This window comes from Jaculus jaculus, chromosome 10 (genome assembly GCF_020740685.1).
Source record: "Jaculus jaculus isolate mJacJac1 chromosome 10, mJacJac1.mat.Y.cur, whole genome shotgun sequence".
Classification (NCBI taxonomy): domain Eukaryota; kingdom Metazoa; phylum Chordata; class Mammalia; order Rodentia; family Dipodidae; genus Jaculus; species Jaculus jaculus.
In genome coordinates this window covers 12,291,597-12,319,477 of record NC_059111.1, presented here as the reverse complement: position 1 = coordinate 12,319,477, position 27,881 = coordinate 12,291,597, and the positions used below count along the sequence as shown (strand labels likewise).

Here is a 27,881-nt window from a genome sequence, read left to right as displayed (position 1 = left end):
GTCCTGACTGAGGGGTTCTGGGAAGAGAGCGTTAGGGAAGGTTTAGACCCCCCCTCCCGCCGCCACATCCCCTCTTCCCAGTCTAGCGCTGTATAGTTTGTGGCCCAGTCCCATTTGAGAACAGACTGGAATTTAAGCACGAGAGGTAGACAGGATAGGAGCTAGGGAAAATCAAATGTCAGGGCTGGAACTAAAACCCTGGGATCATAGTTCATAGTCCCTCGGGCCTGTGCCAACCATGATGGTAACAGGGGCTACATAAGCAGGGGCCTCAGTCTCAGTGCAGGGCCAGGTAAGGACACCTGGGCAGGAATCCTGACCAAATCCCTCCCCCCCGCCATCTTCTCTCCAAGGCTGGGCATGGTGGCACACACCTTTAGTCCAGCACTCGGGAGGCAGAGGTAGGAGGATCACCATGAGTTCAAGGCCAGTCTGAGACTCCATAGTGAATTCCAGGTCAGCCTGGGCCATACTGAGACCTTACCTCAAAAAAAAAAAAAAAAAAAAAAAAGGCTAGGTGTGGCTGCACACACCTTTAATCCCAGCACTCGGGAAGTAGAGGTAGGAGGAGGATCACCATGAGTTCGAGGCCACCCTGAGACTCCATAGTGAATTCCAGGTCAGCCTGGCCCAGAGTGAGACCCTACCTCAAAAAAACAAACAAACAAAAGAAATGTACTTGTGGAGAGAGAGAAGGAGATTGTGCGTGTGCCAGGACCTCTTGCACGAACTCCAGGCACACACACCACTTTGAGCATCTGGCTTTATGTGGGTACTGGGGACTGACAGGCTTTGTAAGCAAGCATCTTTAACTGCTTAAAAAAAAAAACACACACACAAAAAGTCTTTGTGGTAAGAGTACTTCTCTGGCCTGATTTCCAAGCAGAGAGGTCTCTCCTCCTTGCTACGTGTGTTCTCTACGTATTACCTAACCTTACCATTCCAGAGCGTGGCAGGGCCTGTGAGCTCATTCAGCCCAAACTCCTGCCGCACAGTGGCAGACACCGAGGTCCAGGCTCACGTGAGTTGTCGCCAGTCCAAGGTCATACCTCAAAACCAGTAACAGAGCCAGGACTAGACTTCTGACTCCCAGGTCCCTATTTTCCTCCTGTCCTTTGTCTGGTTCTTATGGCCCTGCCTCCGACCATCCGTCCGTCCATTCCTCAGACCAGCAGAGCTCATGGGCTTCACTCAGTTCAGACATCTGCTGTCAGAGCCTTGGCTGCAGCCCCTTTGTGACGTGGCTCTGAGGAGTTGGATCAGGCTGGGGACAGCTCCAGGGCCTGTTGGCCAGGAGCTGGGGGTGCCACAGCATGGGAACCAAGGCTCCGGGGGAAGAAGCAAACCAGATCTGCGCCTCGTGTCTACTTGGGGACCATGGCGACTGGACATCCTTTGTCCATTCCTACTTTTCTTCAACAGCTCTTGTCCCAAATGATGCCACACAGAGAGGCGCAGATTCAAGCAGGCATGAGTGTGACCGTGGCATGAGGCTCTGCACCGCCAGAGGCTCTCTCCTCTGAGTGCACAGACGTGACTCTCCTCGTGGTTGCCCGGGGTCCACCCTAGCTAGCACTGCTCGGTTAGGCTATGTGGGAAGAATGATCCCGGTGTGGACAGCCACAGGCCCAAGCCAGCGTCCATCTCCAGGTGCTGGCATGAAGCAGGAAGCCCTGGCGGGGCTGGATGAGCTTGTGACATGAGGCAAGACTTAGGATGCTAGAGCCGTGGTTCCTAGTTCATTTCCTCCTCACCTGCCTCCAGCTGGAACTCGATCCTGTGACCAGGAATCCTCAAAAAATGGTCTGAATAGCCAGGCGTGGTGGCCCACGCCTTTAAGCCCAGCCCTCGGGAGGCAGAGATAGGAGGATCATCAAGAGCTCAAGGCCAACCAGAGACTCCATAGTGAATTCCAGGTCAGCCTGGGCCAGAGGGAGACCCTACATCAAAAAACCAAAACAAGCCGGGCGTAGTGGCGCACGCCTTTAATCCCAGCACTCAGGAGGCAGAGGTAGGAGGATCGCCGTGAGTTCGAGGCCACTCTGAGATTCCATAGTGAATTCCAGGTCAGCCTGGGCTAGAGTGAGACCCTACCTCGAAAAAAAAACAAAAAACTAAAACAAACAAAAAAGTGGTCTGAGAAACAGCAGCTCCATAGATAGTACTGCCAAGCCCCAGGGGCCACTGATGCAGAGTGTTTGGTTACTCAGAGTTAACTGGTCTATTTTTGTTGTTGTTTTGTTGCTGGGGGTACTGCATGGGAAATCAGGTTTGAGGGGAAAAAGCAAGCCAGGTCTGTGTCTCCCGAGTACTTGGGGATCATAGCGCGTGCCCATTCCTGCTTTTCTTCCTCAACAGCTTCTGTCCCGAGTGATGCCAGGTAGAAGGGCAGGCCTCAAATTTACTATATAGCTAAGGATGACCTTGAACTTCTGCTCCCTCTGCATCTACTTCCCAAGTTCTGGGATTCCAGACATACACCACCACACCCAGTTTATGCATTGCTGGGGTATTGAACCTTGGGCTTTGTGTATGCCAAGCACACTCTTTTACCAAGCTATACCCCTAGTTCCTTCCTGATGATTTTAATGTATGTTAAAGTTACAAAACCAAGGCTTCAGATATGGCTTAATGGTTAAGGTGCTTGCCTGTGAAGCCTAAAGGACCCAGGTTCGACTCCCCAGTACCCCTGTAAGCCAGATGCACAAGGTGGTACATGTGTCTAGAGTTCACTGGCAGTGGCTAGAGGCGCTGGTGCCCTCATTCTCTATCTTTTTCCCTCTCTCTCTCTCTCACCCAAGTAAGTAAGTAAGTAAATAAATAAATAATAAATAAATAAGAAACATTAGCTGGGTGTGGTGGCGCACACCTTTAATCCCAGCTCTTGGGAGACAGGAGTAGGAGGATCGCTGTGATTTCAAGGCCACCCTGACACTTCATAGTGAATTCCAGGGCAGCCTGAACTACAGTGAAACTCTACCTCCTAATAAATAAATTAATTAAAAACATTATTTTAAAAAGTAAGAGAATCATTGTCTGATCTCATGCTGGGGCTGAGAGAAGGGTGTGAGGGAAGCTCCAAAGCACAGGCCACCTGTGGGAAAGGCTGGCTGTTGGATACCCATTCCTGAAGTCAGACAGGCACCCACATATAAGAGAGTCCAGCAGGGTTTCAGAGAAGTCTGTATCCCAATGAGCACAGCGAGGCACCTGGATGGAAATGGGAAAGGGCGAGGTAGAACTGTTCTCACTGGGTAACATCCTGCTCCCTTTATCCCTTATCCCTTTTAAGGGTCCCTGAGTGCTCACTCAAAGTTCACAGAGGCTAGATGAGAGCAGACACACCCAGCCACGAGGCTGAGGTGGTCTGTGTGCCTAAGAACGTATTCGAGTGTGGGCTAAGACCAGCAAAGTCCTTTCTCTGCATGGGCTGCCCGGGCCTTAGAATGTCGGGGGTCAGCACCCAACACTTAGGCCAGCGCACGCCATCTCTGAGCCACGAAATGCTGTCCAGATGAAGAATTCCCCTTGGCCCTTTGCCAGGGCCTGTGTCCCTGTGCCCAGCACGCATCCTGACCCCTGTCTCTCTGATCTGGACTGTGGAGGCCCAGGCGCTGCCCAAGTACTTGGGCCATCACTCTTCTGGTGTTATTCCCCGCTTCCCCCCCCCCCCCCCCCCCCCCGCCGCAAGCGAGGACCGGGGTGTGGAATCCCGGCCCCTCTGAGCTGCAGGGGACACGGGGAGGGGAGGGAGGCTCATGCTCAGATCTGGTTTCCTTGCTGCTCCGCGTGGCTGGCTGCCACAGGCTGAACCACCAGCTGTGCTATATAAGGCCCCGTGGCTAGACTGTTGGAGAGGCAAAGACTTGGACCCCCAGCTAAGGAGGAGTCTTGTTCAAGACACGGTGAGCTCTACTCCCTGCCTCATACCCCATCCCTGCACCCCACTGCTTGGCTCAGCAGCTCCTAACCCCCCACCACCACCACCCCTGGACACTTCATGTTTCTTTGTTTGCTGGCTGACCCCCACCATCGCCCACAGAAAAGACTCCCCTTTTGCATTTCTATTTCCTCCCGGTATTCCAAAGCCCTCTTCCTCCCCTGCTCACCTGATGTCAGAATTCCTCCCCAATGGTCTCTACGCCTCCCTCCGGGTGCCTTGCTTTTCTTCCAGCAGCCTAAGCAGGAGGCGTACATACGCAGGAGGGGTGCAGAGAAACTTCCTCCACCAGTGCCAGATGGGAAATGGTTTTTCCACAAGGTGCTTCAGGACAGCCCTGGAGGGGGCTGCAAAGGCCCTGCTCAGAGCCAGGGAGCTGCAGATGAGGCCAGTCTGGACTGACCGGTCTGAGAAGCAGATTGGGAGAGGAGGCTAGTAGGTTTAGGGCTGGACAGTCTGCAATGTGAGCTTGTTTTTCCCTTAGGACATTCAAGAGTTTGGGGATCTTTTTCCCAGAGGGAAAGAATCTTCCCTTTCCCACCATGGTCTCACTTTGGCAAATTGGGAGGGGACCATTTTTATTGTTATTGTTGGTTTTTTGTGTGTGTATATTTGTTTGTTTTGTGTTTTCGAGGAAGGGTCTAGCTCTAGCTGGCTCACTCTAGCTCAGGCTGACCTGGAACTCATTCTGTAGTCCCAGGCTGGCCGAGAACTCACGACTATCCTCCTACCTCTGCCTCCCAAGTGCTTGGATTATAGGCATGTGCCACTGCACCTGGCTGTTTTGATTGTTGAGATACGGGTTCACTCTGTAGCCCAGGCTATCCTGGAATTTACTGCGTAGCCCAGGTTGGCCAGTCTCACATTTATGGCAATCTGTCAGTCTGTCTCAGTCTCCTGAGTATTGGGGTTACAGACACAAGCCACCATGCCCAGCCGATGAGGACTAGTTTTTTTTTTTTTTTTTTTTTTTGAGGTAGGGTCTCTCTCTAGCCCAAGCTGACCTGGAATTCACTATGTAGTCTCAGGGTGGTCTCAAACTCACAGTGATCCTCCTACCTCTGCTAGGATTAAAGGCATGCGCCACCACTCCCGGTTTAGGACTTTTTTTTAACTCCAGGAATTTGCCAGGCATGCGCCTTTAATCCCAGCACTTGGGAGACAGAGGTAGGAGAACTGTCATGAGTTGAGTTCAAGGCCAGTCTGGGACTACATAGTGAATTCCAGGTCAGCCTGGGCTAGAGCTAGACTCAACCTGAGGGGGGAGGGAGGCGAAGAAAAGAAGGAAGGTAGAAAGAAACTCCAGGAACTGATTGGAACAATAGGGAAAAAGGATAATGTCCCACTGAGATGAAGCCACCTATGCCTTGTGGTTCCTTAACAAGACTTCTAGGCCTCCTTTCCTCACCACACCCCGGTAACCCCTACCCCATGCTCACAGTCGTTGGGGTTACCTTGTCTGGTTGCCCTTTGCTGGCTCCTGCCTGTGATGCTCCCAGCCAGGCCCCAAGCAAACAGGCCACAATGGGTTCCAGCTGTGGCCCGTGCACATCTGGGAATGTGTTCTCGGAGGTGGCGTGGCTGAGGCATCCACAGCCGCAGCCTGCCCGCCCGCCTGCCCTAGGGAAGGCCTCTGTGGCCCGGAGCCAGGGCTGCCTGGAGCCGCCTGCCCAGGAGTATGGATATCCCATCAAAGTGTAGCAAAACAAAAGGCCCATCAAGCACAGGGCTTGGAGGTGACTCAGTAAGCCACCAGAGGCTGCTGGGAGTAAACTGTGGCCCCTCTCACTGGCAAGAAACGCTTTCCCACTGCTAGGGATGTGGCTCCGTTGGTAAAGTGATTGCTTGTCATACAGGAAGGCCTGGGTCTGGTCATCAGTACTGCATAGACAGCGTGTGTCTATAACCCCCAGCACTCAGGAGATAGAGGCAGGAGGACCAAGGTCATTCTTGGCTACAAGGTGAGTTTAAGGCCAGCCTGGCCTTACATGAGGCCCTGTCTCAAAAGGAAAAATAAAGGTGACTCAGAAATGTGGGATCCAGGCTGGAGAGATGGTTTAATGGTTAGGGTGTTTGCCTACAAAGCCTAAGGACCCAGGTTCGATTCCCCAGTGCCCACATAAGCCAGAAGCACAGGGTGGTGTGTGTATCTGGAGTCATTTGCAGTGGCTGGAGCCCTGGCATGCCCATTCTCTATCTTCCTATTTCTCTCTCTCTCTCTCATAAATAAATAGATATATATTCATTGGCTGGAGAAATGGATTAGTGGTTAAGGCACTAGCCTGTGAAACCTAAAGACCCAGGTTTGATTCCCTAGTACTCACATAAGCCAAATGCACAAGGCGGCGCATGTGTCTGGAATTTTGTTTGCAGTGGCTAGAGGCCCTGGCACACCCATTCTCTCTCCCTCTCTGTCTGTCTACATCTTTCACTCTCTCTCAAATAAATAAAATGTTTGAAAAGGAAAAAGAAAGAAAGAAAGAAAGAAAGAGAGAGAGAGAGAGAGAGAGAGAGAGAGAGAGAAAGAGAGAGAGAGAGAGAGAGAAAGAAAGAAAGAAAGAAAGAAAGAAAGAAAGAAAGAAAGAAAGAAAGGGAGAAAGAAAGAGGGATCTGACATGTTTCACTTCTTTGCAGGTCGCTTAGTCGGAGAAACACCACCAGGAGCCACGCTGTAGAGGTCAGGTGGCTCTGTGAAGCCACTTCACATCTCCCTCCTGGTTCCCACAGGGCCTGGGAAAAGGATGGCAGGAAGCAAGATCTGGGTGTTCTCTTTTCTGGTCCTGGAGTTCACCTCTGTGCTGGGTCCGTGCTAAGTATCTGCCTTCTCCCGTACCTTCCGCTTGTCACAATGACGTCATGTCTGGTTTGGGATCCAGTTATGTGTCTTCCTTTTCTGAAGATATGAGGTTGTTTGATGGACTTGTTCATAACTTGTTCTCTGCCTGTTCCAGCTGTGAATTTAAAATAGTCCCCAACATTCATACCCACTAAAGAGAATCTTTCTAAACAAAAAAGGATGGGCAGTCATTCAGAGGGAGGAAGAAGACAGGAAAGTTACTGCCCCTCAGTGCTCACTACTAAATTTAGTTCTGAGCTTGCTCGTAGCCAAAGCGAGAAAGAGTCATGGGGAAATCACTGAGTTCTCGTAAGTAGGTTTGGGCTCTGGTCTGTTTTTAGTTTCATAAAAATTCGTCTGGCCCAAAACTCAGTTTCATTTCGACCCTGCAGCCAAATCTGACAGACACGCCACAGGGCCTTCTGGTTTCCTTGTCCTCTGTCCCCATCCTCTGGTGACAGTGTCACCTGGAAAGAGCAGGCAGGGAGAATTGGCCCAGCGGGACTTCTAGAATCCCAGGCTCCAGTCAGCATTTCCCACCACTCACCCGCATTCTCTGTCTCCCACCTCCCTCGCCCCTCTGGTTTCTCAGCCTACACTGAGATAAAGCATAGTCACAACCCTCTTTTCAAAGCCACATCATGCCCAGCAGGCTTTGTGACCACAGATGTAGGAACAAAGGCCGCCTGCTCACAGCACTGGCCCTGTGTGTGCCCGCCTCCTGCCCAGCTCTTTCTACGCCTCCCTGGCAGCTGCTGTTTGTGAAGATGATTAACATTCAACTATCTGAGGGGAAATCAAATTAGGTTGATTAAAAGAGCTCCTGTCACCCCAATTAAGCAGCACAGAGACTTCTGATTTGGCGCCTCGCCTGGGAGTTAATTGCCTTTCAAGGCTTTCCCAGTCTTTGCCTCTCTTGTTTCATTCCCATTTTGGAGCCCCCCCCCACCACTTCCCACAATGCAGCCCAACCCCAATGATGTCAGGCAACCCATGCCTCTGGCTTGAGGACCCTCGGTTTATTCTCAAACTGTCCCCCACAGGCCTGAGGTCAAAACAGTAAAGTCCACTAGGCCAGGTCTGGAGATGAAGCTCAGTTCATAGTGTGCTTGCCTTGTGTGCACAAAGCCCTGGGTTGGATGCCCAGTGCCCAGCACAGCATACACAGGGCATGGTGGTGCACACCTGTAATCCCAGCCCTGGGGAGGTTGAGGCAGGAAGCCTGGATCAGCAGTTCAAGGCTATCCTCAGCTACATAATGAATTTGAGGCCCCCTTGAGCTACATGAGACTCTGTTTTAAAAACAAAACAGCCAGGCATGGTGGCGCATGCCTTTAATCCCGGCACTTGAGAGGCAGAGGTAGGAGGATTGACGTGAGTTCAAGGTCAGCCTGAGACTACATACTGAATTCCAGGTCAGTCTGGGCTAGAGCAAGACCCTAACTTGGGGAAAAGAAAAAAAGAAAAAAAAAGATCCCACAGCCCAATTAGTCTACCCAAGGTCTTTATGGAAAGGTGGATCTTGATGCCAACCTTCCATGGGAACAAAAAACGTACACCCTTTGTGCTAAGCAATTGAGTGAAAAGGCATTGCTAGCATTTGTTCAGCATGTGACTGCGCTAAGCATTGTTCTAAAGATTTTATGGATTAATTCTGGGGGAGTTGCAAAGATAATAACTCATACTATCCTCTTTTTATGAGAAAATGCGGCAGGTGGTGGGTGTTGTAACTTGCCTGGGGTCACAGAGTTTGAAATGGCACAGCTCATGCTCTGAGACATGTGTGTCCCACTGCATGGGACTCTCAGGCCGGCATCAGCCTATGTGTGGGTGGGTAGTATCTCCACTTTACAGATAAGGAAGATGAGGCTGATGTGGTGGCGCAGGCCTTGAATCCCATCACTCAGGAGGCAGAGGTAGGAGGGTCACTCTGAGTTTGAGGCCATCCTGAGGCTACATAGTGAATTCCAGGTCAGCCTGGGCTAGAATGAGACCCTACCTCGAAGAAACAAAAACAAAAACAAAGAGGGACTGGGAAAATGGCTTAGCGCTTAAGGTGTTTGCCTGCAAAGCCTAAGGACCCCAGTTTAATTCCCCAGGACCTATGTAAACCAGATGCACAAGGGGGCGCACGCGTCTGGAGTTCGTTTGCAGTGGCTGGAGGCCCTGGTGCACCCATTCTATCTTTCTCTCTGTGTGTCTTCCTTTCTCTCTCTCAAATAATAAATAAATAAATAAACAATTTTTTTTTTTAAAGAAGAAAATAAGGCTCTATTTTCCTAAGAAAGACAGGCTGAGATACTTCAGCAGAAGTTCCAGCTCACTGCCTATACAGCAGCATCTGACGACTCCTTTAGTTTTTTTTTTTCTTTGTTTTTGAGACAGGGTCTCATGTAGCACACTGGCCCGCAAACTCCTAATTCTTCTGCTGTCTCCCAAGTGCTGGGATTACAGGTGTGTACCACCAGGCCTACCTACTGGCCCATTTCTTTTCTTTTTCTTTTTTTTTTTCTTCTTCTTTTTTTTTTAAAGGTAGGGTTTCATTCTAACTCAGGCTGACCTGGCATTCACTACATAGTCTCAGATTCTCAGGCTGGCTTTGAACTCACGGTGATCCTCCTACCTCTGCCTCCTGAGTGCTGGGATTAAAGGCGTGCGCCACCATGGCAGGCTCTGGTCCATTTCTAGAACAAGAGTATTCCAGCAGCCACTACATACCAGGTCCCTTTCCCTCTGTTATAAACAACACACTAGATCGTGTGATCATGAATGCACCTCTGTTTTATGGGAAACAGGGTCAGAGGGATAGGCCTTTCTGAGGTCACCTGTGAGTGTCAGGGTGGGCATTTGAACTCATGGCTAGGGCTTACACTCCACTCACCACACCGTACTATTTCCCTACATCTTCCTTGATGAGTTCTGGCTTCTCACACTGCTTCTCCTCCCGGCCTTCAGGGAGACAGACGATGCTGGCTCGGTCAGTGAGAAGGGGGGTCCCGCCTGGGAAGAGGACCACCCGTGCCTTTGTGAAGCCTTCTGACCCCCCGGCAAGTAAGTTGTGGAGGGGTGGGGTCTGTGCTGAGCTTCTTGGGTAAGTCTCTGAAGCCTGAGCAGGATATGAGGGCTTATTTGTGTGTGTGCGTGTGCATGGGTATGTGTGTGTACGTGCACATTATTTTATTTATTTATTTTTTGTTTTGTTTTTCAAGGTAGGTTCTCACTCTAGCCCAGGCTGACCTGGAATTCACTATGGGGTCTCAGGGTGGCCTCGAACTCATGGCGATCCTCCTACCTCTGCCTCCCGAGTGCTGGGATTAAAGGCATGCGCCACCACGCCTGGCTCTATTTTTATTTTTATTTATTTATTTATTTATTTTGTTTTTTGAGGTAGGGTCTCACTCTAGTCCAGGCTGACCTGGAATTCACTAGGTAGTCTCAGGTCATTTTTATTTATTTATTTGAGAGCGACAGACAGAGAGAGAAAGAGGCAGAGAGAAAGAGAGAGAATGAGCACGCCAGGGCCTCCAGCCACTGCAAATGAACTCCAGATGTGTGTGCCCCCTTGTGCATCTGGTTTACATAGGTCCTGGGGAATCCAGCCTCGAACTAGGGTCCTTAGGCTTCACAGGCAAGCGCTTAACCACTAAGCCATCTCTCTAGCCCTGTCCACCTCCTTTTGAAATAGAGTCTCTCACTGACCAATTAGGCTAGACAAGTTGGCCAGTGGGCTCCAGGGACCCTTCTAGCTCTGCTTCCCCTTACTGGGATTACAGGCATGCACCATCATACCCAGCATTTTGTGTTTGTTTCTCTTTTTTTGAGGTAAGGTCTCATTTTAGCCCAGGCTGACCTGGAATTCACCAAATACTCTGTGTGGCCTCAAACTTGTGGAGATCCTCCTACCTCTGCCTCCTGAGTGCTGTGATGAAAGGTGTGTGCCACCATGTCTGGCTGTCCCCAGCCTTTAACACAAGTCCTCATGCTTGCAAGGCAAGCACTTTACCAACGGGGCCGTCTCCCTAGCCCTGGAAATTCCCTCGTAAGAGGCACTTGGCCTCTGTCTCTGTTTAAATGGAAGGATGTAGTATAGGGTTGCTCAGAGTAGGAACTTGATATACTTCAAGAATGCAGTTGAAAGCTGGGCGTGGTGGCGCACGCCTTTCATCTTAGCACTTGGGAGGCAGAGGTAGGAGGATCCCCATGAGTTCAAGGCCACCCTGAGACTACAGAGTTAATTCCAGGTCAGCCTGGACCAGAGTGAGACCCAACCTCCAAACCCCCCCCAAAAAAAAAGAACGCAGTTGAGTGTTTGAGGTGCTGGCGGGCTTCCCTCCTCCCCCCCGCAAAAAAGAATGCAGTTGAGTTGGCCATGGTGGCACACGCCTTTAATCCTGGCACTCGGGAGGCAGAGGTAGGAGGATCGCTGTGAGTTCAAGGCCACCCTGAGACTACATAGTGAATTCCAGGTCAGCCTCAGCCAGAGTCAGACCCTACATTGAAAAACAACAACAACAAATAAATAAATAAAATAAAAAATGCAACTCTGGTCATGGCATTGCACACCTTTAATCCCAACAGTCAGGAGGCAGAGGCAGAAAGATTGCTGTGAGTTCGAGGCCACCCTGAGACTACATAGTGAATTACAGGTCAGCCTGGGCCAGAGTGAGACCCTACCTCGAAAAGCCAGAATAAATAAATAAATGAATAAGGAGGAGGGTTGTGATGGAGTAAGGGCAAGTCTTGGGGAAAAGAAACCAGATAGGAAGTTACTGACTTGTCCACTGCAAGGTAGAGAGGGGACTGGAGGAATTCTGGTGAGATAAAAGTGACAAGGCTTGGGCTGGAGAGATGACTTAGTGGTTAAGGCACTTGCCTGCAAAGCAAAAGAACCCAGGTTTGATTCCCCAGGACCCACATAAGCCAAATGCACAAGGTGGCGCACACATCTGGAGTTCATTTGCAGTGGCTGGAGGCCCTGGTGTGCCCATTCTCTCTCTCTCACTTCCTCTCTCACCCTCTCTTTTTCTCTCTCTCTCTCTCTCAAAAAAAAAAAAAAAAAAGTGACAAGTCCTAAGAGGCCAGAGGGGTTAGCAGAATCCGGAAAGACTCTGAGGGGTCAGGTGGGAAAGGAGAGCTGGAGTTCACCTGCTACTCCACAGATGGCTCCCCCTCAACCTGCCTCTGTCCCTCAGGTCCTGGTGAGTGGACAGCATGGTTCAACGTTGACCACCCTGGGGGACAGGGTGACTATGAGCGACTGGACGCCATTCGCTTCTACTACGGGGATCGCGTGTGTGCCCGTCCCCTGAGGCTAGAGGCTCGGACCACCGACTGGATGCCCGCGGGCAGCACTGGCCAGGTGGTACATGGCAGTCCGCGTGAAGGCTTCTGGTGCCTCAACAGGGAGCAGCGACCGGGCCAGAACTGCTCCAATTACACAGTGCGCTTCCTGTGCCCTCCAGGTGAGTTGGATAGCCCCACCCACGCCCGCCTCTTGCCAGCCTTTGGTACCCGCTTCGGTCTGTAATAACCATGGCATGTCATTAGTTGTCATAAGCTCTCAAAAGGTTCTCTGTGTGGCTCGAGAGATGGCTTAGCAGTTAAGGCGTTTGCCAGCAAAGCCAAAGGACCCAGATTCGATTCCCCAGGACCCAGGTAAAGCCAGATGCATCAGGTGGTGCACAAGAGTTCATTTGCAGGGGCTATAAGTGCTGGTGCACCCATTGCCTTTCTCTCTCTCTCAAATAAATAAATAAAATATTGTTTAAAACAATTTTAAAAAGAGGGGCAGTGCCAAAGGAAGGGTAGGACTCCTTACAACGTGCTCCTTCCAGACACAAAATGGCCTGGATATCCATGACCTCACAGTGCCTGACACTACCTACACAAGACCATCATAAGAGAAGGAAAAGATCATGACATCAAAATAAAAGAGAGACTGATTGAGATGGGGAGGGGATATGGTGGAGAATGGAGTTTCAAAGGGGAAAGTGGGGGGAGGGAGGGTATTACCATGGGATATTTTTTATAATCATGGAAGTTGTTAATAAAAATTTGAAAAAGAAGTGGGGGAGTTCTGTGTTTATGGGCACTCACCAGTCATTGTATTAAAATCTTGCAGCTCAGTAGTAAAGACTACTCATTGGAGTTGGGCTGCTGGGGTTTGAGTCTCCAGCCTACCATGTGCAACTGTGTTATTTATGGGGATTTTTACAGATTTTTAAAAAAATTTATTAGAAAGAGAGAGAGAGAGAGAGAATGGGTGCACCAGGGCCTTTAGCCACTGCAAATGAACTCCAGATGCATGCACCATCATGTGCATCTGGCTTACATGGGACCTAGAGAATCAAATCTGGGTCCTTAGGCTTCACAGGCATGCGCCTGAACGACCAAGCCATCCCTCCGTCCCTTATTTATGTTTTATTCATTCATTATTTATTCATGCATTTTTGTGATACTGGGCATTGAACCTTTTGCCAGGCAAGTGCTTACCATTGTGCTATATCTTCTCCCATTTTTTTCCCCAGTTTTAAAACTTATTTTTTGTGTTTTCTGTTTTTTGAGGTAGGCTCTCATGCAAGCCCTGGCCCACCTGGAATTTACTATGGAGTCTCAGGGTGGACTTAAACTCATAGCAATCCCCCTATCTCTGCTTCCTGAGTGCTGGGACTAAAGGTGTGTGCCACCATCCCCGGCCTGGCTATCTCCACCCCCCCTTTTTTTTCTTTTTTAAGTATTTTTATTTTTATTTATTTATTTATTTATTTGAGAGAGAGAGAGAGAGAGAGAGAGAGAGAGGCAGTTAGATAGAGAGAGAATGGACATGCAAGGGCCTTCAGCCATTACAAACAAGCTCCAGATACATGTGCCACCTTGTGCATCTGGCTTATGTGGGTCTTGGCTGGGTCCTTTGACTTTGTAGGCAAGTGCTTTAATTGCTAAACTATCTCTCCAGCCCTTTTTTCTTTTTTCTTTTTTTTTAAATTAAGACCAGTTCTTGTTAAGTTGTGCAGACTGGTCTCAAACTTTTTTTTTCAAATTTTTTGTTTATTAACAACTTCCGTGATAGTCTCAAACTTTTAATCCTTTTGCTTTAGCCTCCTGAGTCACTGGGATTACAAGTGTGTAAAACCACATCAGGGACAACTGTGTTTTATTTTCTTTTCTCCTTCCTTCCTTCTTTCCTTTCTTTTCTTTTTAAATAAATATTTTATTTACTCACTGGACTGTTCGACTTTTCAAAAAATAGTTACTTATTACTTGAGAGAGAGAGAGAGAGAGAGAGATAGAGAGAGAGAGAGAGAGAATGGGTGTGCCAGGGCCTCCCACCACTGCAAATGGATACCAGACACATGTGCCACCCTGGGTCCTGGGGAGTTGAACCTGGTTCCTTTGGTTTTGCAGGCAAGTGCCTTAACCACTAAGCCATCTCTCCAGCCCTCTGTTTGATTTTTTTTTTGAGACAGATTTCATGTAGCCCAGGCTGGCTTTGAACTCCTGATATTCCTACCTCCACCTCCTAAATGCTGGGATTAGAAGCATGAACCATCATGCCCAGTTTATTAAGTCTGCTTTGGATGGCTACCAGTCCACACACACTGAATACACAGGCCATCTGTGGTCATCAGATGAGAGCTCAGCTGGTCTCCTGGGCAAGGACTGAGCTTCATTCTTGCACACAGGCCACAAAGCAGAGATGAAGACAGTGGGCAGAAGGGGGCTAGATATCCCTGTCATTGTTGACTGCAGACCCTGACTGCCCAGACAGCCTGTCTACAGGGAACATGGGAACACGTGGCTATTTCATGGCAAAAGAAGCTGGGGCTTCCCTACACACATTCTGTGACGACATGTCACATCCTACTGCATGGCCAAACAAACCCTTTCAGGGCCACCTCTAACCTATATATTGCCTCTGTATAACTTAGCGATTACTGGGCTGGAGGAATGGCTTAGCAGTTAAGGCATTTGCCTGCAAAGCCAAAGGGCCCAGGTTCGATTCCTCAGGACCCACGTTAGCCAGATGCACAAGGGGGCACACACGTCTGGAGTTCGTTTGCAGTGGCTGGAGGCCCTGGCGTGCCCATTCTCTCTCTCCATCTGCCTCTTCCTCTGTCGCTTTCAAATAAAGAAGTAAATAAAGCCGGGTGTGGTGGTGCACACCTTTAACCCCAGCACTCGGGAGGCGGAGGTAGGAGGATTGCCATGAGTTCTAGGCCACCCTGAGACTCCATAGTGAATTCCAGGTCAGCCTGGGCTAGACTGAGACCCTATCTTGAAAAACCAGAAAAAAAAAAAGAAAAAAAATATATACATATACATATACATACATACATACATACATATATATATATATATAAAATTAAAAAAATTAGCGATTCCCCAGGTTCAATTCCCCAGGACCCACATAAGCCCTCTCTAATAAATAAATAAATAGCAATGGCATCTATGATATATACAGGGTCCCTGTCTTCCATTAGCAGAGAAGAAACAGCCTTGGGGTCAGGTTTCCTGCCTGGGAGGAAGGAAGTCAGACCTTTGGATTTCATCTTGCAGGATCGCTGCGCCAAGACACGGAGCATATCTGGAGCCCCTGGTCACCCTGGAGCAAGTGCTCAGCTGCCTGTGGTCACACCGGGGTCCAGACCCGCACACGCAACTGCTTGGCGGAGACAGTGTCTCTGTGCAGTGAGGCCACCGAGGAGGGTCAGCTCTGTGTGAGCCAGGCCTGCACAGGTACCTGCCTCGCTCCCGATACTGGGCAGGGAGGGTGTGGTGGGTGACACTGAAATGGTTTGAGAGAAGGTGTTACCAACTGTGGTGGCATATACTTTTTAGCTTGGTTTTTCAGGGGTCTCACTCTAGCCCAGGCTGACCTGGAATTCACTATGTAGTCTCGGGCTGGCCTGGAACTCACAGCCATCCTCCCATTTCAGCCTCCCAAGTGCTGGGATTAAAGGTGTGGGCCACCATGCTTGGCTTACTTTTATTTTTTTATTTCATTCATTATTCATCTGAGAGAGACAGAAAGGAAGGAAGAAAGGAAGGAAGGGAGAAAAAGGAAAGAGCTGGACAAAAAGAATGGGCATGGGTACACCAGGGCCTCTAGCCCCTGCAAATGAACTCCAGATGCATGAACCATTTAGTGCATCTGGCTTACATGGGTATTGGAAAATCGAATCCAGGTTGTTAGTCTTTGCAGGCAAGTGCCTTAACTTTTGAGCCATCTCTCCATCCCATAGCACATGCCTTTAATCCTAGCACTCAGGGAGGCTGAGGTAGGAGGATCACTGAGAGTTCAAGGCCACCCTAAAATTATAGAGTGAATTCCAGGTTAGCCTGGGCTACAAGACTCTACCTCAAAAAAAAAAAAAAAAAGTCAGTGATAGACAGAGTCCTTCGTTCCCATTGCAATGACTGGCTGTGCCGTGTCACATGCTCTGCCTCATTCAGGACAGTGGGGAACACAGGACATTATCAGGGGTCATAGCTTGGAAGAATCCAGGGGCTGCGTGCTAGGCTAAGTGTTGAAGGATGAGCGGGAGTTAGTCATACAGGTTTATAAGGAAGGAAAACAAAGGCCCGAGGAGAAGAGGAAGTATTTGTGAATATCCAGGCTGGGAGAGGGGTGAAGGAAGGTCCAGAACTGTAAAGCTGATGTGACTCCTCGTTCCACAGCCTGTGACCTGACCTGCTCCATGGGCCAGGTGAATGCTGACTGTGATGCCTGCATGTGCCAAGACTTCATGCTCCATGGGGCAGTCTCCCTCCCTGGGGGTGCCCCCGCCTCAGGGGCTTCTGTGTACCTGCTGACCAAGACCAAGACCCCGAAGATGCTGACTGTCACAGATAGCAGCGGGAGGTTCCAAGTCCCCGGCCTGTGCCCTGATGGCAAAAGCACCCTGAAAATCACCAAGACCAAGTTTGCTCCCATTGTGCTCACAATGCCCAAGAGCAGCCTGAAGACAGCTACCATCAACGCAGAGTTCGTGAGGGCAGGTAAGGAGGTGCCTGTGGCAGGAGGGATGACCGCTGGCTTCCCCAGATCGCGCAGAGTAAAGAAACTCTAGCTGGGCGTGGTGGTGCACGCCTTTAATCCCAGCACTCGGGAGGCAGAGGTAGGAGGATCGCCATGAGTTCAAGGCCACCCTGAGACTACAGAGTTAATTCCAGGTCAGCCTGGACCAGAGTGAGACCCTACCTCAAAAAACCAAAAAAAAAAAAAAAAAAAAGAAACTCTACCATAGCCCGCCGGCTCTGTATCCGTTACTTTCCTCCTTGCTGTGCAACTCCAGGAAGGGAGAGTTTATTTGGACTCACGGTTCAAAGGCCCACAGTCCATCATGATGCGGGATCATGAAGTCAGAAAGCAGAAAGTGATGGATGCTGATGCTCAGCTCCCTTTATCCTCCCCCCTCCCCCCAAGGGTAGGGTCTCACTCTAGCACAGGCCAACCTGGAATTCACTATGTAGTCTCAGGGTGGCCTCGAACTCACGGTGATCCTCCTACCTCTGCCTCCTGAGTGCTGGGATTAAAGGCATGCACCACCACACCCGGCTTCACTTTAGGCTTTTTACATAGTCCTCGACTCTGAGTCCATGGAATAGTGCCACCAACAGTTAGGATAAGTCTTCCCGTCTCAACGTAATCTGTGAACTCCCTCACAGAAAAGCCCAGAGAGCCAAGCGTGGTTGCACACATGCCTTTAATCCCAGGGAAGCAGAGGTGGGAGGGCTGCTGTAAATTCAAGGCCAGCCTGAGACTACATAGTGAATTCCAGGTCAGCCTGGGCTAGAGTAAGACCCTACCTTGAAAAATAAAGGGCTGGAGAGATGGCTTAGCCATTAAACACTTGCCTATGAAACCTAAGGACCTCAGTTTGAGGCTCGATTCCCCAGGACCCACGTAAGCCAGATGCAAAAGAGGGTGCACGCATCTGCAGTTTGTTTGCAGCGGCTGGAGGCCCTGGCGCACTCATGCACTCTCTCTCTCTTTCTCTGTCTGTTGCTCTCAAATAAAACAACAATAACAACAAAAAGACCCTAAGGAAGCAAGGCTCAGTAGAACCCGTCACAAAGAAAAAAAAGGGGGGGGGGCTAGAGGCCGGGTGTGGTGGCGCACGCCTTTAATCCCAGCACTTGGGAGGCAGAGGCAGGAGGATCACAGTGAGTTTGAGGCCACTCTGAGACTCCATAGTGAATTCCAGGTCAGCCTGAGCTACAGTGATACCCTACCTCGAAAAACCAAAAAAACAAAAACAAAAACACCGTGTTTCATCTTCTGTCCTAGAGACTCCGTACATTGTGATGAACCCTGAGACAAAAGCACGGCGAGCTGGGCAGACCGTGTCCCTGTGTTGCAAAGCCACAGGGAAGCCCAGTCCAGACAAGTATTTCTGGTGTGTATTCTGACAGGTACCTTTGCCCGGTTCTCCTCTTGGAAACCAGGGCTCGCATGCATTGGGCCTGGACTTAATGGTAGCAATGCCTGATAAGATAAAGTCATACCTAGGCGGGCTGGGGAAATGGCTCAGTGGATTAAGTGCCAGGGTTCGATCCCCAGACCCCAACATGAGAGTCAAAAGCCATGGTGGCCTTCTGGAATCCCAGCATGCTGAGGCTGACTGAAACATGGGTGGTGGAGACATGCATATTCACACATGTGCACACACACAATTAATCTAAAAAAATTTTTTAGCTGGGCATGGTGGCTCATGCCTTTAATCCCAGCTGAGGTAGGAGGATTCCTGTGAGTTCGAAGCCAGCCTGGCACTACATAATGAATTCCAAGTCAACCTGGGCTAGAGCGAGTACCCTACCTTGAGAAAACTTTTAAATATTTTATTTATTTATTTTGTTTTTTGAGGTAGGGTCTTGCTCTAGCCCAGGCTGACCAGGAATTCACTATGTAGTCTCAGGGTGGCCTTGAACTCACAGAAATCCTCCTACTTCGGCCTCCTAGACTCTGGGATTAAAGGCATGCCCCACCAAGCCTGGCTTAAATATCTGATTTTTATTCATTTATTTGTGAAAGAGAGGCATATAGATCAAAAAATAGACAGAGAGAGAGAAATTGAGCACACCAGGGCCTCCAGCCACTGCAAACGAACTTCAGATGCATGCACCACCATGTGCAATCTGGTTTACATAGGTCTTGGGGAATTGAATCTGGGCCCTTAGGCTTCTCAGGCAAACACCTTAACCACTAAGCCATCTCTTCAGCCCCTCCAAAAAAAAAATTTTTTTTCAAAGTCCTACCTAGACTAGTGGTGCAGAGCCTGGATCTTGCTCCCTACACACAGGGGCCACCAGGATTAAGGCTGCCCAGACAACCAGCTGGGTTCCCCAGAGCATCTCTGGCTTCAGGGTCCTGCCTTGCATGTGCTCAGAACTGGCGACGAGGCTCTCCCGTCTTGTTTGCCCCAAGACTAGAATCCCTTTCTATGATTTCTGTATCCTCCATGAACATTCACAGCTTGTTTGACAATCTGGTAATTCAGTGAGGTCAGCTGGAGGTCACTGCTCCTGCTTTACAGACTGGGAAGCTGGAGCTCAGAGAGGTGAGGTGATCTCCAAGGGTCCTCCTCCAGTGAAGTGCTGGGGCTGGGACTCGGTGCTCTTGGACAGGCCACGTTCAGGTGGGGCAGGCTTCTCCAGGAATGCCTCTGCCCCTCACCCCCACCCAGGCTTCCCTGCCCTCCCATGGCCCAGTTCAGACTCCTCCTCTTCCTACTCCCAGGTACCACAACAACACGTTGCTGGAACCTTCCGCCTACAAACACGAAAGCAAGCTGGTGTTGAGGAACCTGCAGCAGGCCCAGGCTGGGGAGTACTTCTGTAAGGCCCAGAGTGATGCTGGGGCCGCCAAGTCCCAAGTTGCCCAGCTGATCGTCATCGGTAAGCTAAGCCCGGCTGGCTGTTGAGGGGACCTGAGTTTGTGACATCGCTGGCTGAACACCCTGAGGGCTTCACTGGGGAGTGAAAGCTTGATTTTCTTTTTTTTTTTTTTTTCTTTTCTGTGCCACGCACAGTGTTAGACCCACTGGGACACAGTACAGACCTGAATCCTGCCATCGCTGAGCTGCCACTTAAGGAACTAGGCAAAGAAATGCAAGTGAGGGGCAAGCAAGATAGAAAAATGTAGGGATTGAAGCCAGGTGTGGTGGCGCACACCTTTAATCCCAGCACTCACGACACAAGAGGTAGGAGGATTGTTGTGAGTTCAAGGGCACTCTGAGACTACATAGTGAATTTCAGGTCAGCCTGGGCTAGAGTGAGACCCTACTGAAAAAAGAAAGGAAGAAAGAAAAGAAGAGAAAATGCAGGAAGTGAGCTGGAGAGATGTCTCAGGTGGCAAAGCCTGATGGCCTGGGTTCTGTTTCCCCAGTACCCATGCAAAGCCAGATGTACAAACTGGCACATGCATCTGGAGTTCCTCTTCAGCAGCAAGAGGCCCTGTCATGCCCTCTTCCTCTCTGCTTACAAATGAATTCAAAAAATATTTTTAAAAACTACATGCCAGGCATGGTGGTATATGCCTTTAATCCCAGCACCTGGGAGGCAGAGGTAGGAAGATCCCATGAATTTGAAGCCAGCCTGAGACTCCATAGTGAATTCCAAGTCAGCCTAGGCTACAGCAAGACCCTCCCTCAAACACTCACACTCACGCTCTCTCTCTTCAGAGGTTAAGGATGTAGCTCGATTGGTAAAGTGCTTGCCTGCCATGCTTGAGGTCCGGGGTGTGGTACACACCTGTTTTCTCTTATTGGGGAGTTAAAGGCAAGAATGTCAAGGTCATAATTGGCTCCACAGCAAGTTGGAGGCTAGCCTCCAACTTTTTGAGACTCTGTCTCAAGAAAGAAAGATAGAAAGAAAGAGAGAGAGAGTCAAGAGCTGGGCATGGTGGTGCACGCTTTTAATCCCGTCACTCGGGAGGCAGAGGTAGGAGGATCGCCATGAGTTCGAGGCCACCCTGAGACTCCATAATGAATTCCAGGTCAGCCTGGACCAGAGTGAGACCCTACCTCGAAAAAAAAAAAAAGTTTTTTTAAATACTCTTTCATTGCCCACAAGATTCCAAATTTTAGTCTGGCATGTGGCCTGCAAGCATAGCTTAAAATCTTCTCGGGGGGCTGGAGAGATGGCTTAGCACTTAAGACACATGCCTGCAAAGCCTAAGGATCCAGGTTCGATTCTTCAGGTCCCTCGTAAACCAAATGCACATGGTGGCGCATGCGTCTGGAGTTCATGGCTAGAGGCCCTGGTGTACCCATTCTCTCTCTCTTTCTCTAATAAATAAATAAAAATAAAATCTTAAAATAAAAAAAAAAATCTCCGGCCATTCTACTTTGCAGCCGAATTTGAGAAACCTTGATGTTAGAGGAAGGACAGGGACTGTGTGTGGGTGTTCCCGATGAAGGGTTGTCCCAGGCACAAGTATAGAAGGGGGGAACTGAGAAGGCTTTAAAGGAAATGATTACAGCTGGCTTCTGAGAGAGAATGGGGAGTGGGGAAGATTCCAGGCCAGAGACCAATCAGAAACCTATCCTTGGAAAGTGATGGGGGGAAAGAGGGTAGCTTAGTAATTGGCCAAAACAAAACAAAACAAAACAAAACACAAAAGCAGGAAAGGAAAAGTTATTGAAGAGTTATGGAATATTTCAGACTCCAAGAAAGTTGAGCAACAGACCTCAGGACAGACTTAGCAGACCAGACGTGGAACAGCCCAGCAATAGTAGTTCTCAGCCCATCACACCAACATGCCTAGCTTGGCATAGCGATTTTTTTGTTTTGTTTTTCAAGGTAGGGTCTCACTCTAGTCTAGGCTGACCTGGAACCCACTATGTAGTCTCAAGGTGGCCTCGAACTCACGGCGATCCACCTACAACTGCCTCCCAAGTGCTGGGATTAAAAGGCATGCGCCACCACGCCCGGTGGCATAGTGATTTTTTAACAAAAATTGCGTATGTGTGGGTGGGTGGGGGCACATGCCAAGATCTCCTGCCACTACAAACAACATCAGACACATGCACCACTTTTTGCTTCAGGCTTTATATGGGTGACTGAGGAATTGAATTTGGGCTGTAAGCCTTTGTAAGCAGGCGCCTTTAACCAATGAACCATCTCCTCATGCCTAATGATTTTTAACATATTTATTTATTTATGAGGGAAAGAGGGGAGAGAGAAAGAAGGGGCATGCCAGGGCCTTCTGCCACTGCAAATGAATTCCAGACACATGCTCTACTTTGTGTATTTGGCTTTAGGTGGGTACTGAGGAATCAAACCCAGAATTTCAGACTATAAGCAAGTGCCTTAACCACTGATCCATCTCTCTAGCCCACTCAATGACTCTGTAGTCTCAGGGTGGCCTCGAACTCACCGTGATCCTCTTACCTCTGCCTCTCAAGTGCTGGGATTAAAGGTGTGCTCCATCATGCCCGGGCAGCCCTAAAGTTTAAATTTTTTATTATTGCTATTTTCTTTTGTTTTTCAAGATAGGGTCTCACTCTAGCTCAGGATGACCTGGAATTCACTCTATATTCTCAGGGTGGCCTTGAACTCACGGCGATCCTTCTATCTCTGCCTCCTGAGTGCTGGGACTAAAATTGTGTGCTACCACACTGGGCTAGCCCTAAATTTTTTTGTTGTTGTTTATTTTTATTTATTTGAGAGTGACAGACAGAGAAACAGGCAGATAGAGAGAGAGAGAATGGGCGAGCTAGGGCCTCCAGCCACTGCAAACAAACTCGACGTGTGTGCCCCCTTGTACATCTGGCTAACATGGGTCCAAGGAAATCGAGCCTTGAACTGGGGTCCCTAGACTTCACAGGCTAGCCCTGAACCATTAAGTCATCTCTCCAGCCCTAGCCCTAAATTTTTTTAATGTTACTTTACTATTCTGAAGTTCAGGTTATAGATAACTATATATAATTTCCAAATATATATGCACATGGGCCTAAATTTGACATAAAGGAAAAAATAGTGTTAATCCCCAAATAGAGTTTTTCAAGGATTATTTAACTCTTGAATTATTATGATTATTAATAAATCCTTTGAGCCAGGCGTAGTGGTGCATACCTTTAGTCCCAGCACTTGGGGGCCCGAGGTAGGAGGATCATAGTGACTTTGAGGCCACCCTAAGACAACAGAGTGAATTCCAGATCAGCCTGGGCTACAGTGAGACCCTACCTTGAAAAACCAGAAAAGAAAAATAAATAAATAAATGCTTTGGCACAAAACTCCAGAAGATAAATGAAGAGGCCAGGCACATGCAAACATAATCTCTAAATGTTGATGGGTACACAAGAATCATTTTGGTGTTTCAGTCCTTGAGTAAGATTGTCATAGGGACATGGTTTTTCTCACATGAAGAACGATCTCTGGTATTGTTGCCAAGCTAAATAAAGTACAATCTTAGGTTAATTTACATGGTAATTGGTGTATGGGTGAGGCCATGTGAAAAATACCAGACTCCAATTACTGTATTTATTTAGTTTTATTTAAAATACACGTTTTATTTATTTGCAAGCAGAAAGAGAGAGAGAGAGAGAGAGAATGGGAGCACCAGGGCCTCCTGCCACTGAAAATGAATTCCAGATGCATGCACCATTTCACCATTTTGTGCATCTGCCTTTACATGGGTACCAGGGATTTGAACCTAGGCTGTCAGGCCTTCCAAGGAAACAACTTTAACTTCTGAATCACCTCTCCAGCCCTCCAGTCACTTTAAGTAGGGTTTCTACTATGTGAGTGTTTCATGGGCTATGGGAGAACCATTCAGGAATCAGGAAAAGTCTCTGTGTGTGTGTGTGAGCACGCACATGTGGCTCATCACGTGTGTAGATGGGCACTACCGCCTAAATGCACGCATACACAGTCCAGAGGAAGACATCCGGTATCCTCCCCCCTTGCTCTCACTGAACCTGGAGCTCCCCGTTTGCAGTGAGACCAGCTGACCAGTGAGCCCCAGCAGTTCTGTCTCTGCCCATCTCAGATCTGGGGCTACATCTGTGCATGGCCATACCTGGCTTTTCACTTGGGGTTTGGGAATCAAACTCAGGTCCTCGTGCTTGGATAGCATGTGCTATTACGTGCTGAGTTATCTTCGCAGCCCCAGAAAAAAGAAAATAAAGGTCTTCATACAAAACAGTGCCAGGGGGCTGGAGAGTTGGCTTAGCGGTTAAGCGCTTGCCTGTGAACCCAAAGGACTCCAGTTCGAGGCTAGATTACCCAGGACCCACGTTAGCCAGATGCACAAGGGGGCGCATGTGTCTGGAGTTCGTTTGCAGTGGCTGGAGGCCCTGGTGCGCCCATTCTCTCTCTCTCTTTGTCTCTCTCTCTCTGCCTCTCTGTCACTCTCAAATAAATAAAAATAAACGAAAAAAATTAAAAAAACAACAACAGTGCCAGACATTGCTGGACTTAGGGCAGCAACAGTCCGTTCACTATATGCCAGCAGCACCTCAATTTTAGTAATAACCCCAAGCACCCTCACGTATTCTCCATTGAAAAGCACAACTGTACTGGCCTCAGCAACTACTTCTGTTTCTCCATGTGCAGCATGGGGTTAGTAGTGGCTGTCCCATCTCCCCCAGCATAACAGATATGCAAGTCCCTTGAGAACTGCAGAGAGGTGCGGGCTGGGGGTATGGCTCAGTGGCAGAATGCTTTCCTTAGCATGTGTTCCACGAGGTCAAGATGCTTCGGCGGAAGGAGCCCGTCACCTTGGAGCATGCCCTGGGTTCAATCCCCAGCACCACACACCTACAAATAAAAAGGGGGGCTGAGATTGCTCAGTGATTAAAAGTGCTTGCTTACAAAGCCTACCCGCCTGGGTTCAATTCCCCAGTAGCCAGATGCACAAAGTGGCACATGTGTCTGGAGTTCGTTTACAGTGGCATAAGGTCTTGGCATGCTCATACACTCTATCTCCCTCCTCCTCCCAGTCCTTGTCACATGAAATACATAAATAAAAATACTTACAATGGGCTAGAGAGATGTTTCAGCAGTTAAAGGTGTATGCTTGCAAAGCCTAACAGCATGGGCTTGATTACCCGGTACCTATGTAAAGCCAGATGCACAGTGGAACATGCATCCAGAGTTTCTGTGCAGCAGCAGGAGGACCTGGCATTCTCTCTCCCTCTCTCTCTCCTGCAAATGAATAAAAATATGAAAATAATTGAGAGAGCCGGGTGTGGTGGTGCACGCCTTTAATCCCAGCACTCGGGAGGCAGAGGTAGGAGGATCACCGTGAGTTCAAGGCCACCCTGAGACTCCATAGTGAATTCCAGGTCATCCTGGACTAGAGTGAAATCCTACCTCAAAAACTAATAATAATAGAAAACACGGACAGAAAGGACATTGAGGTTGAGTATTGAGGTCCCCTGTCAGCAGGTGAGCTCCCATCGTAACCTCCATACCCTTTCTTCCTTAGCTCATGATGAGACACCTTGCAATCCAACCCCTGAGAGCTACCTTATCCGGCTGCCACACGACTGTTTCCAGAATGCCACCAACTCCTTCTACTATGACGTAGGCCGCTGTCCAGTCAAGACCTGCGCAGGGCAGCAGGATAATGGGATCAGGTGCAGGGATTCTGTGGAGTACTGCTGTGGCATCTCAAAAACAAAGGAGGAGGAGATCCAGTGCAGTGGGTACGCGCTGCCGACTAAGGTGGCCGTGGAGTGCGGCTGCCGGCGGTGCGCAGAGACGCGGAGCATCGTCCGAGGCCGCGTCAGTGCTGCAGACAACGGGGAGCCCATGCGCTTTGGCCACGTGTACATGGGGGGCAACCGCGTGAGCATGACTGGCTACAAGGGCACGTTCACCCTCCACGTCCCTCAGGACACCGAGAGGCTGGTGCTCACATTCGTGGACAGGCTGCAGAAATTTGTCAATACCACCAAAGTGCTGCCCTTCAACAGGAAGGGCAGCGCGGTGTTCCACGAGGTCAAGATGCTTCGGCGGAAGGAGCCCATCACCTTGGAGGCCACGGAGACCAACATTATCCCCCTGGGAGAGGTGGTTGGCGAAGACCCTGTGGCTGAACTGGAGATCCCATCCCAGAGTTTCTATAAGCAGAACGGGGAGCCCTTCACAGGGAAAGTGAAGGCCAGTGTCACCTTCCTGGATCCCCGAAATATTTCCACAGCCACAGCTGCCCAGAGCGACCTGAACTTCATCAACGATGAAGGAGACACCTTCCCGCTTCGAACATATGGCATGTTCTCTGTGGACTTCAGGGACGAAGCCACCTCTGAGTCACTTAATGTGGGCAAAGTGAAGGTCCACCTGGACTCAACTCAGGTCAAGATGCCTGAGCACGTGCCCACCATGAAACTCTGGTCACTCAACCCAGACACGGGACTGTGGGAAGAGGAAGATGATTTCAGGTTTGAAAGCCAAAGGAGGAAGAAGAGAGAGGAGCGGACCTTCCTGGTGGGCAACATGGAGATCCGTGAGAGGAGGCTCTTTAACCTAGACGTGCCCGAGAGCCGTCGGTGCTTCCTCAAGGTGAGGGCCTACCGCAGCGAGAGGTTCTTGCCCAGCGAGCAAATCCAGGGGGTCGTGGTCTCTGTGATCAACCTGGAGCCTCGAACTGGCTTCTCGTCCAACCCCAGGGCCTGGGGCCGATTTGACAGCGTCATCACAGGCCCCAATGGGGCCTGTCTGCCCGCCTTCTGCGATGACCAGTCTCCCGATGCCTACTCTGCTTATGTCTTGGCCAGCCTGGCTGGGGAAGAACTGGAAGCCGTGGAATCTTCTCCTAAATTCAATCCAAATGCCATTGGCGTCCCTCAGCCCTACCTCAACAAGCTCAAGTACCGTCGCACGGACCACGAAGACCACCGGGTTAAAAAGACAGCTTTCCAGATCAGCATGGCCAAGCCGAGGCCCAACTCAGCCGAGGAGACCAACGGGCCCATCTACGCCTTTGAGAACCTCCGGGCATGTGAGGAGGCACCACCCAGTGCAGCCCACTTCCGGTTCTACCAGATCGAGGGGGATCACTATGACTACAACACAGTTCCCTTCAATGAAGACGACCCCATGAGCTGGACTGAAGACTACCTGGCATGGTGGCCCAAGCCAATGGAGTTCAGGGCCTGCTACATCAAGGTGAAGATCGTGGGGCCACTGGAGGTGAATGTACGATCCCGGAACATGGGAGGCACCCACCGCCAGACGGTGGGGAAGCTGTACGGAATCCGGGATGTGAAGAGTACTCGGGACAGGGACCAGCCCAATGTCTCCTCTGCCTGTCTGGAGTTCAAATGCAGTGGGATGCTCTATGACCAGGACCGCGTGGACCGCACCCTAGTGAAGGTCATCCCCCAGGGCAGCTGCCACCGAGCCAGCGTGAACTCCATGTTGCATGAGTATCTGGTCAACCACCTACCACTGGCAGTCAACAATGACACCAGCGAGTATACCATGCTGGCCCCGCTGGACCCTCTGGGTCACAACTATGGCATCTACACAGTCACCGATCAGGACCCTCGCACAGCCAAGGAGATTGCACTGGGCCGGTGCTTCGATGGTACCTCCGATGGCGCCTCCAGGATCATGAAGAGCAATGTGGGAGTCGCTCTCACCTTTAACTGTGTGGAGAGGCAGGTGGGCCGCCAGAGTGCCTTCCAGTACCTGCAGAGCGCCCCAGTCCGACGCCCCGCTGCAGGCACAGGCCAAGCAAGAGTGCCATTCAGGAGGCAACAGCGGGCAAGCCGGGGTGGCCAGCGCAGGCGGGAAGGGGTGGTCCCCTTGAGATTGCCGGCCGTGGCTCAGCAACCTCTGAGCAATTAAGTCTTCTGTGGTTCTTACTCTCTCACCCCCTCCACCACCTCATGTGACAGCCATTGCGAGACTGGTGCACGTGCCGTCACTTGTTAATTTAAATACATCTGTTTTGGTGTAATATGCTTGTCTGTGTCTCATGCCTTTGCTTACTGTCTTTGTCTCATGATACTGACTAGCACACAGCCCCCAAGACGACAAAAATAAAAAGCCCTGTCCTATTTTTTTTTTTTTTTTTGTTTAAAGACATACAAGAGGGGCTGTGGGAGATGATGGCTCAATGGTTAAGAGAACTTTCTGTACAAGCATGAA

General features: G+C 49.8%; 1 protein-coding gene across 1 annotated transcript; it reads left to right on the top strand.

The window, feature by feature from the left end:
* Window positions 1-3,777: 3,777 nt before the first annotated feature.
* Window positions 3,778-27,782, top strand: LOC101609771 (cartilage intermediate layer protein). The gene is made up of 9 exons (XM_004662550.3): window positions 3,778-3,905; window positions 6,575-6,742; window positions 9,732-9,827; window positions 11,969-12,238; window positions 15,333-15,512; window positions 16,455-16,775; window positions 18,067-18,175; window positions 19,516-19,673; window positions 25,210-27,782. Exons 2-9 carry the CDS (start codon window positions 6,682-6,684, stop codon window positions 27,576-27,578), a joined length of 3,564 nt encoding a protein of 1,187 aa, XP_004662607.1. The 5' UTR covers window positions 3,778-3,905; window positions 6,575-6,681; the 3' UTR covers window positions 27,579-27,782.
* Window positions 27,783-27,881: the final 99 nt, after the last annotated feature.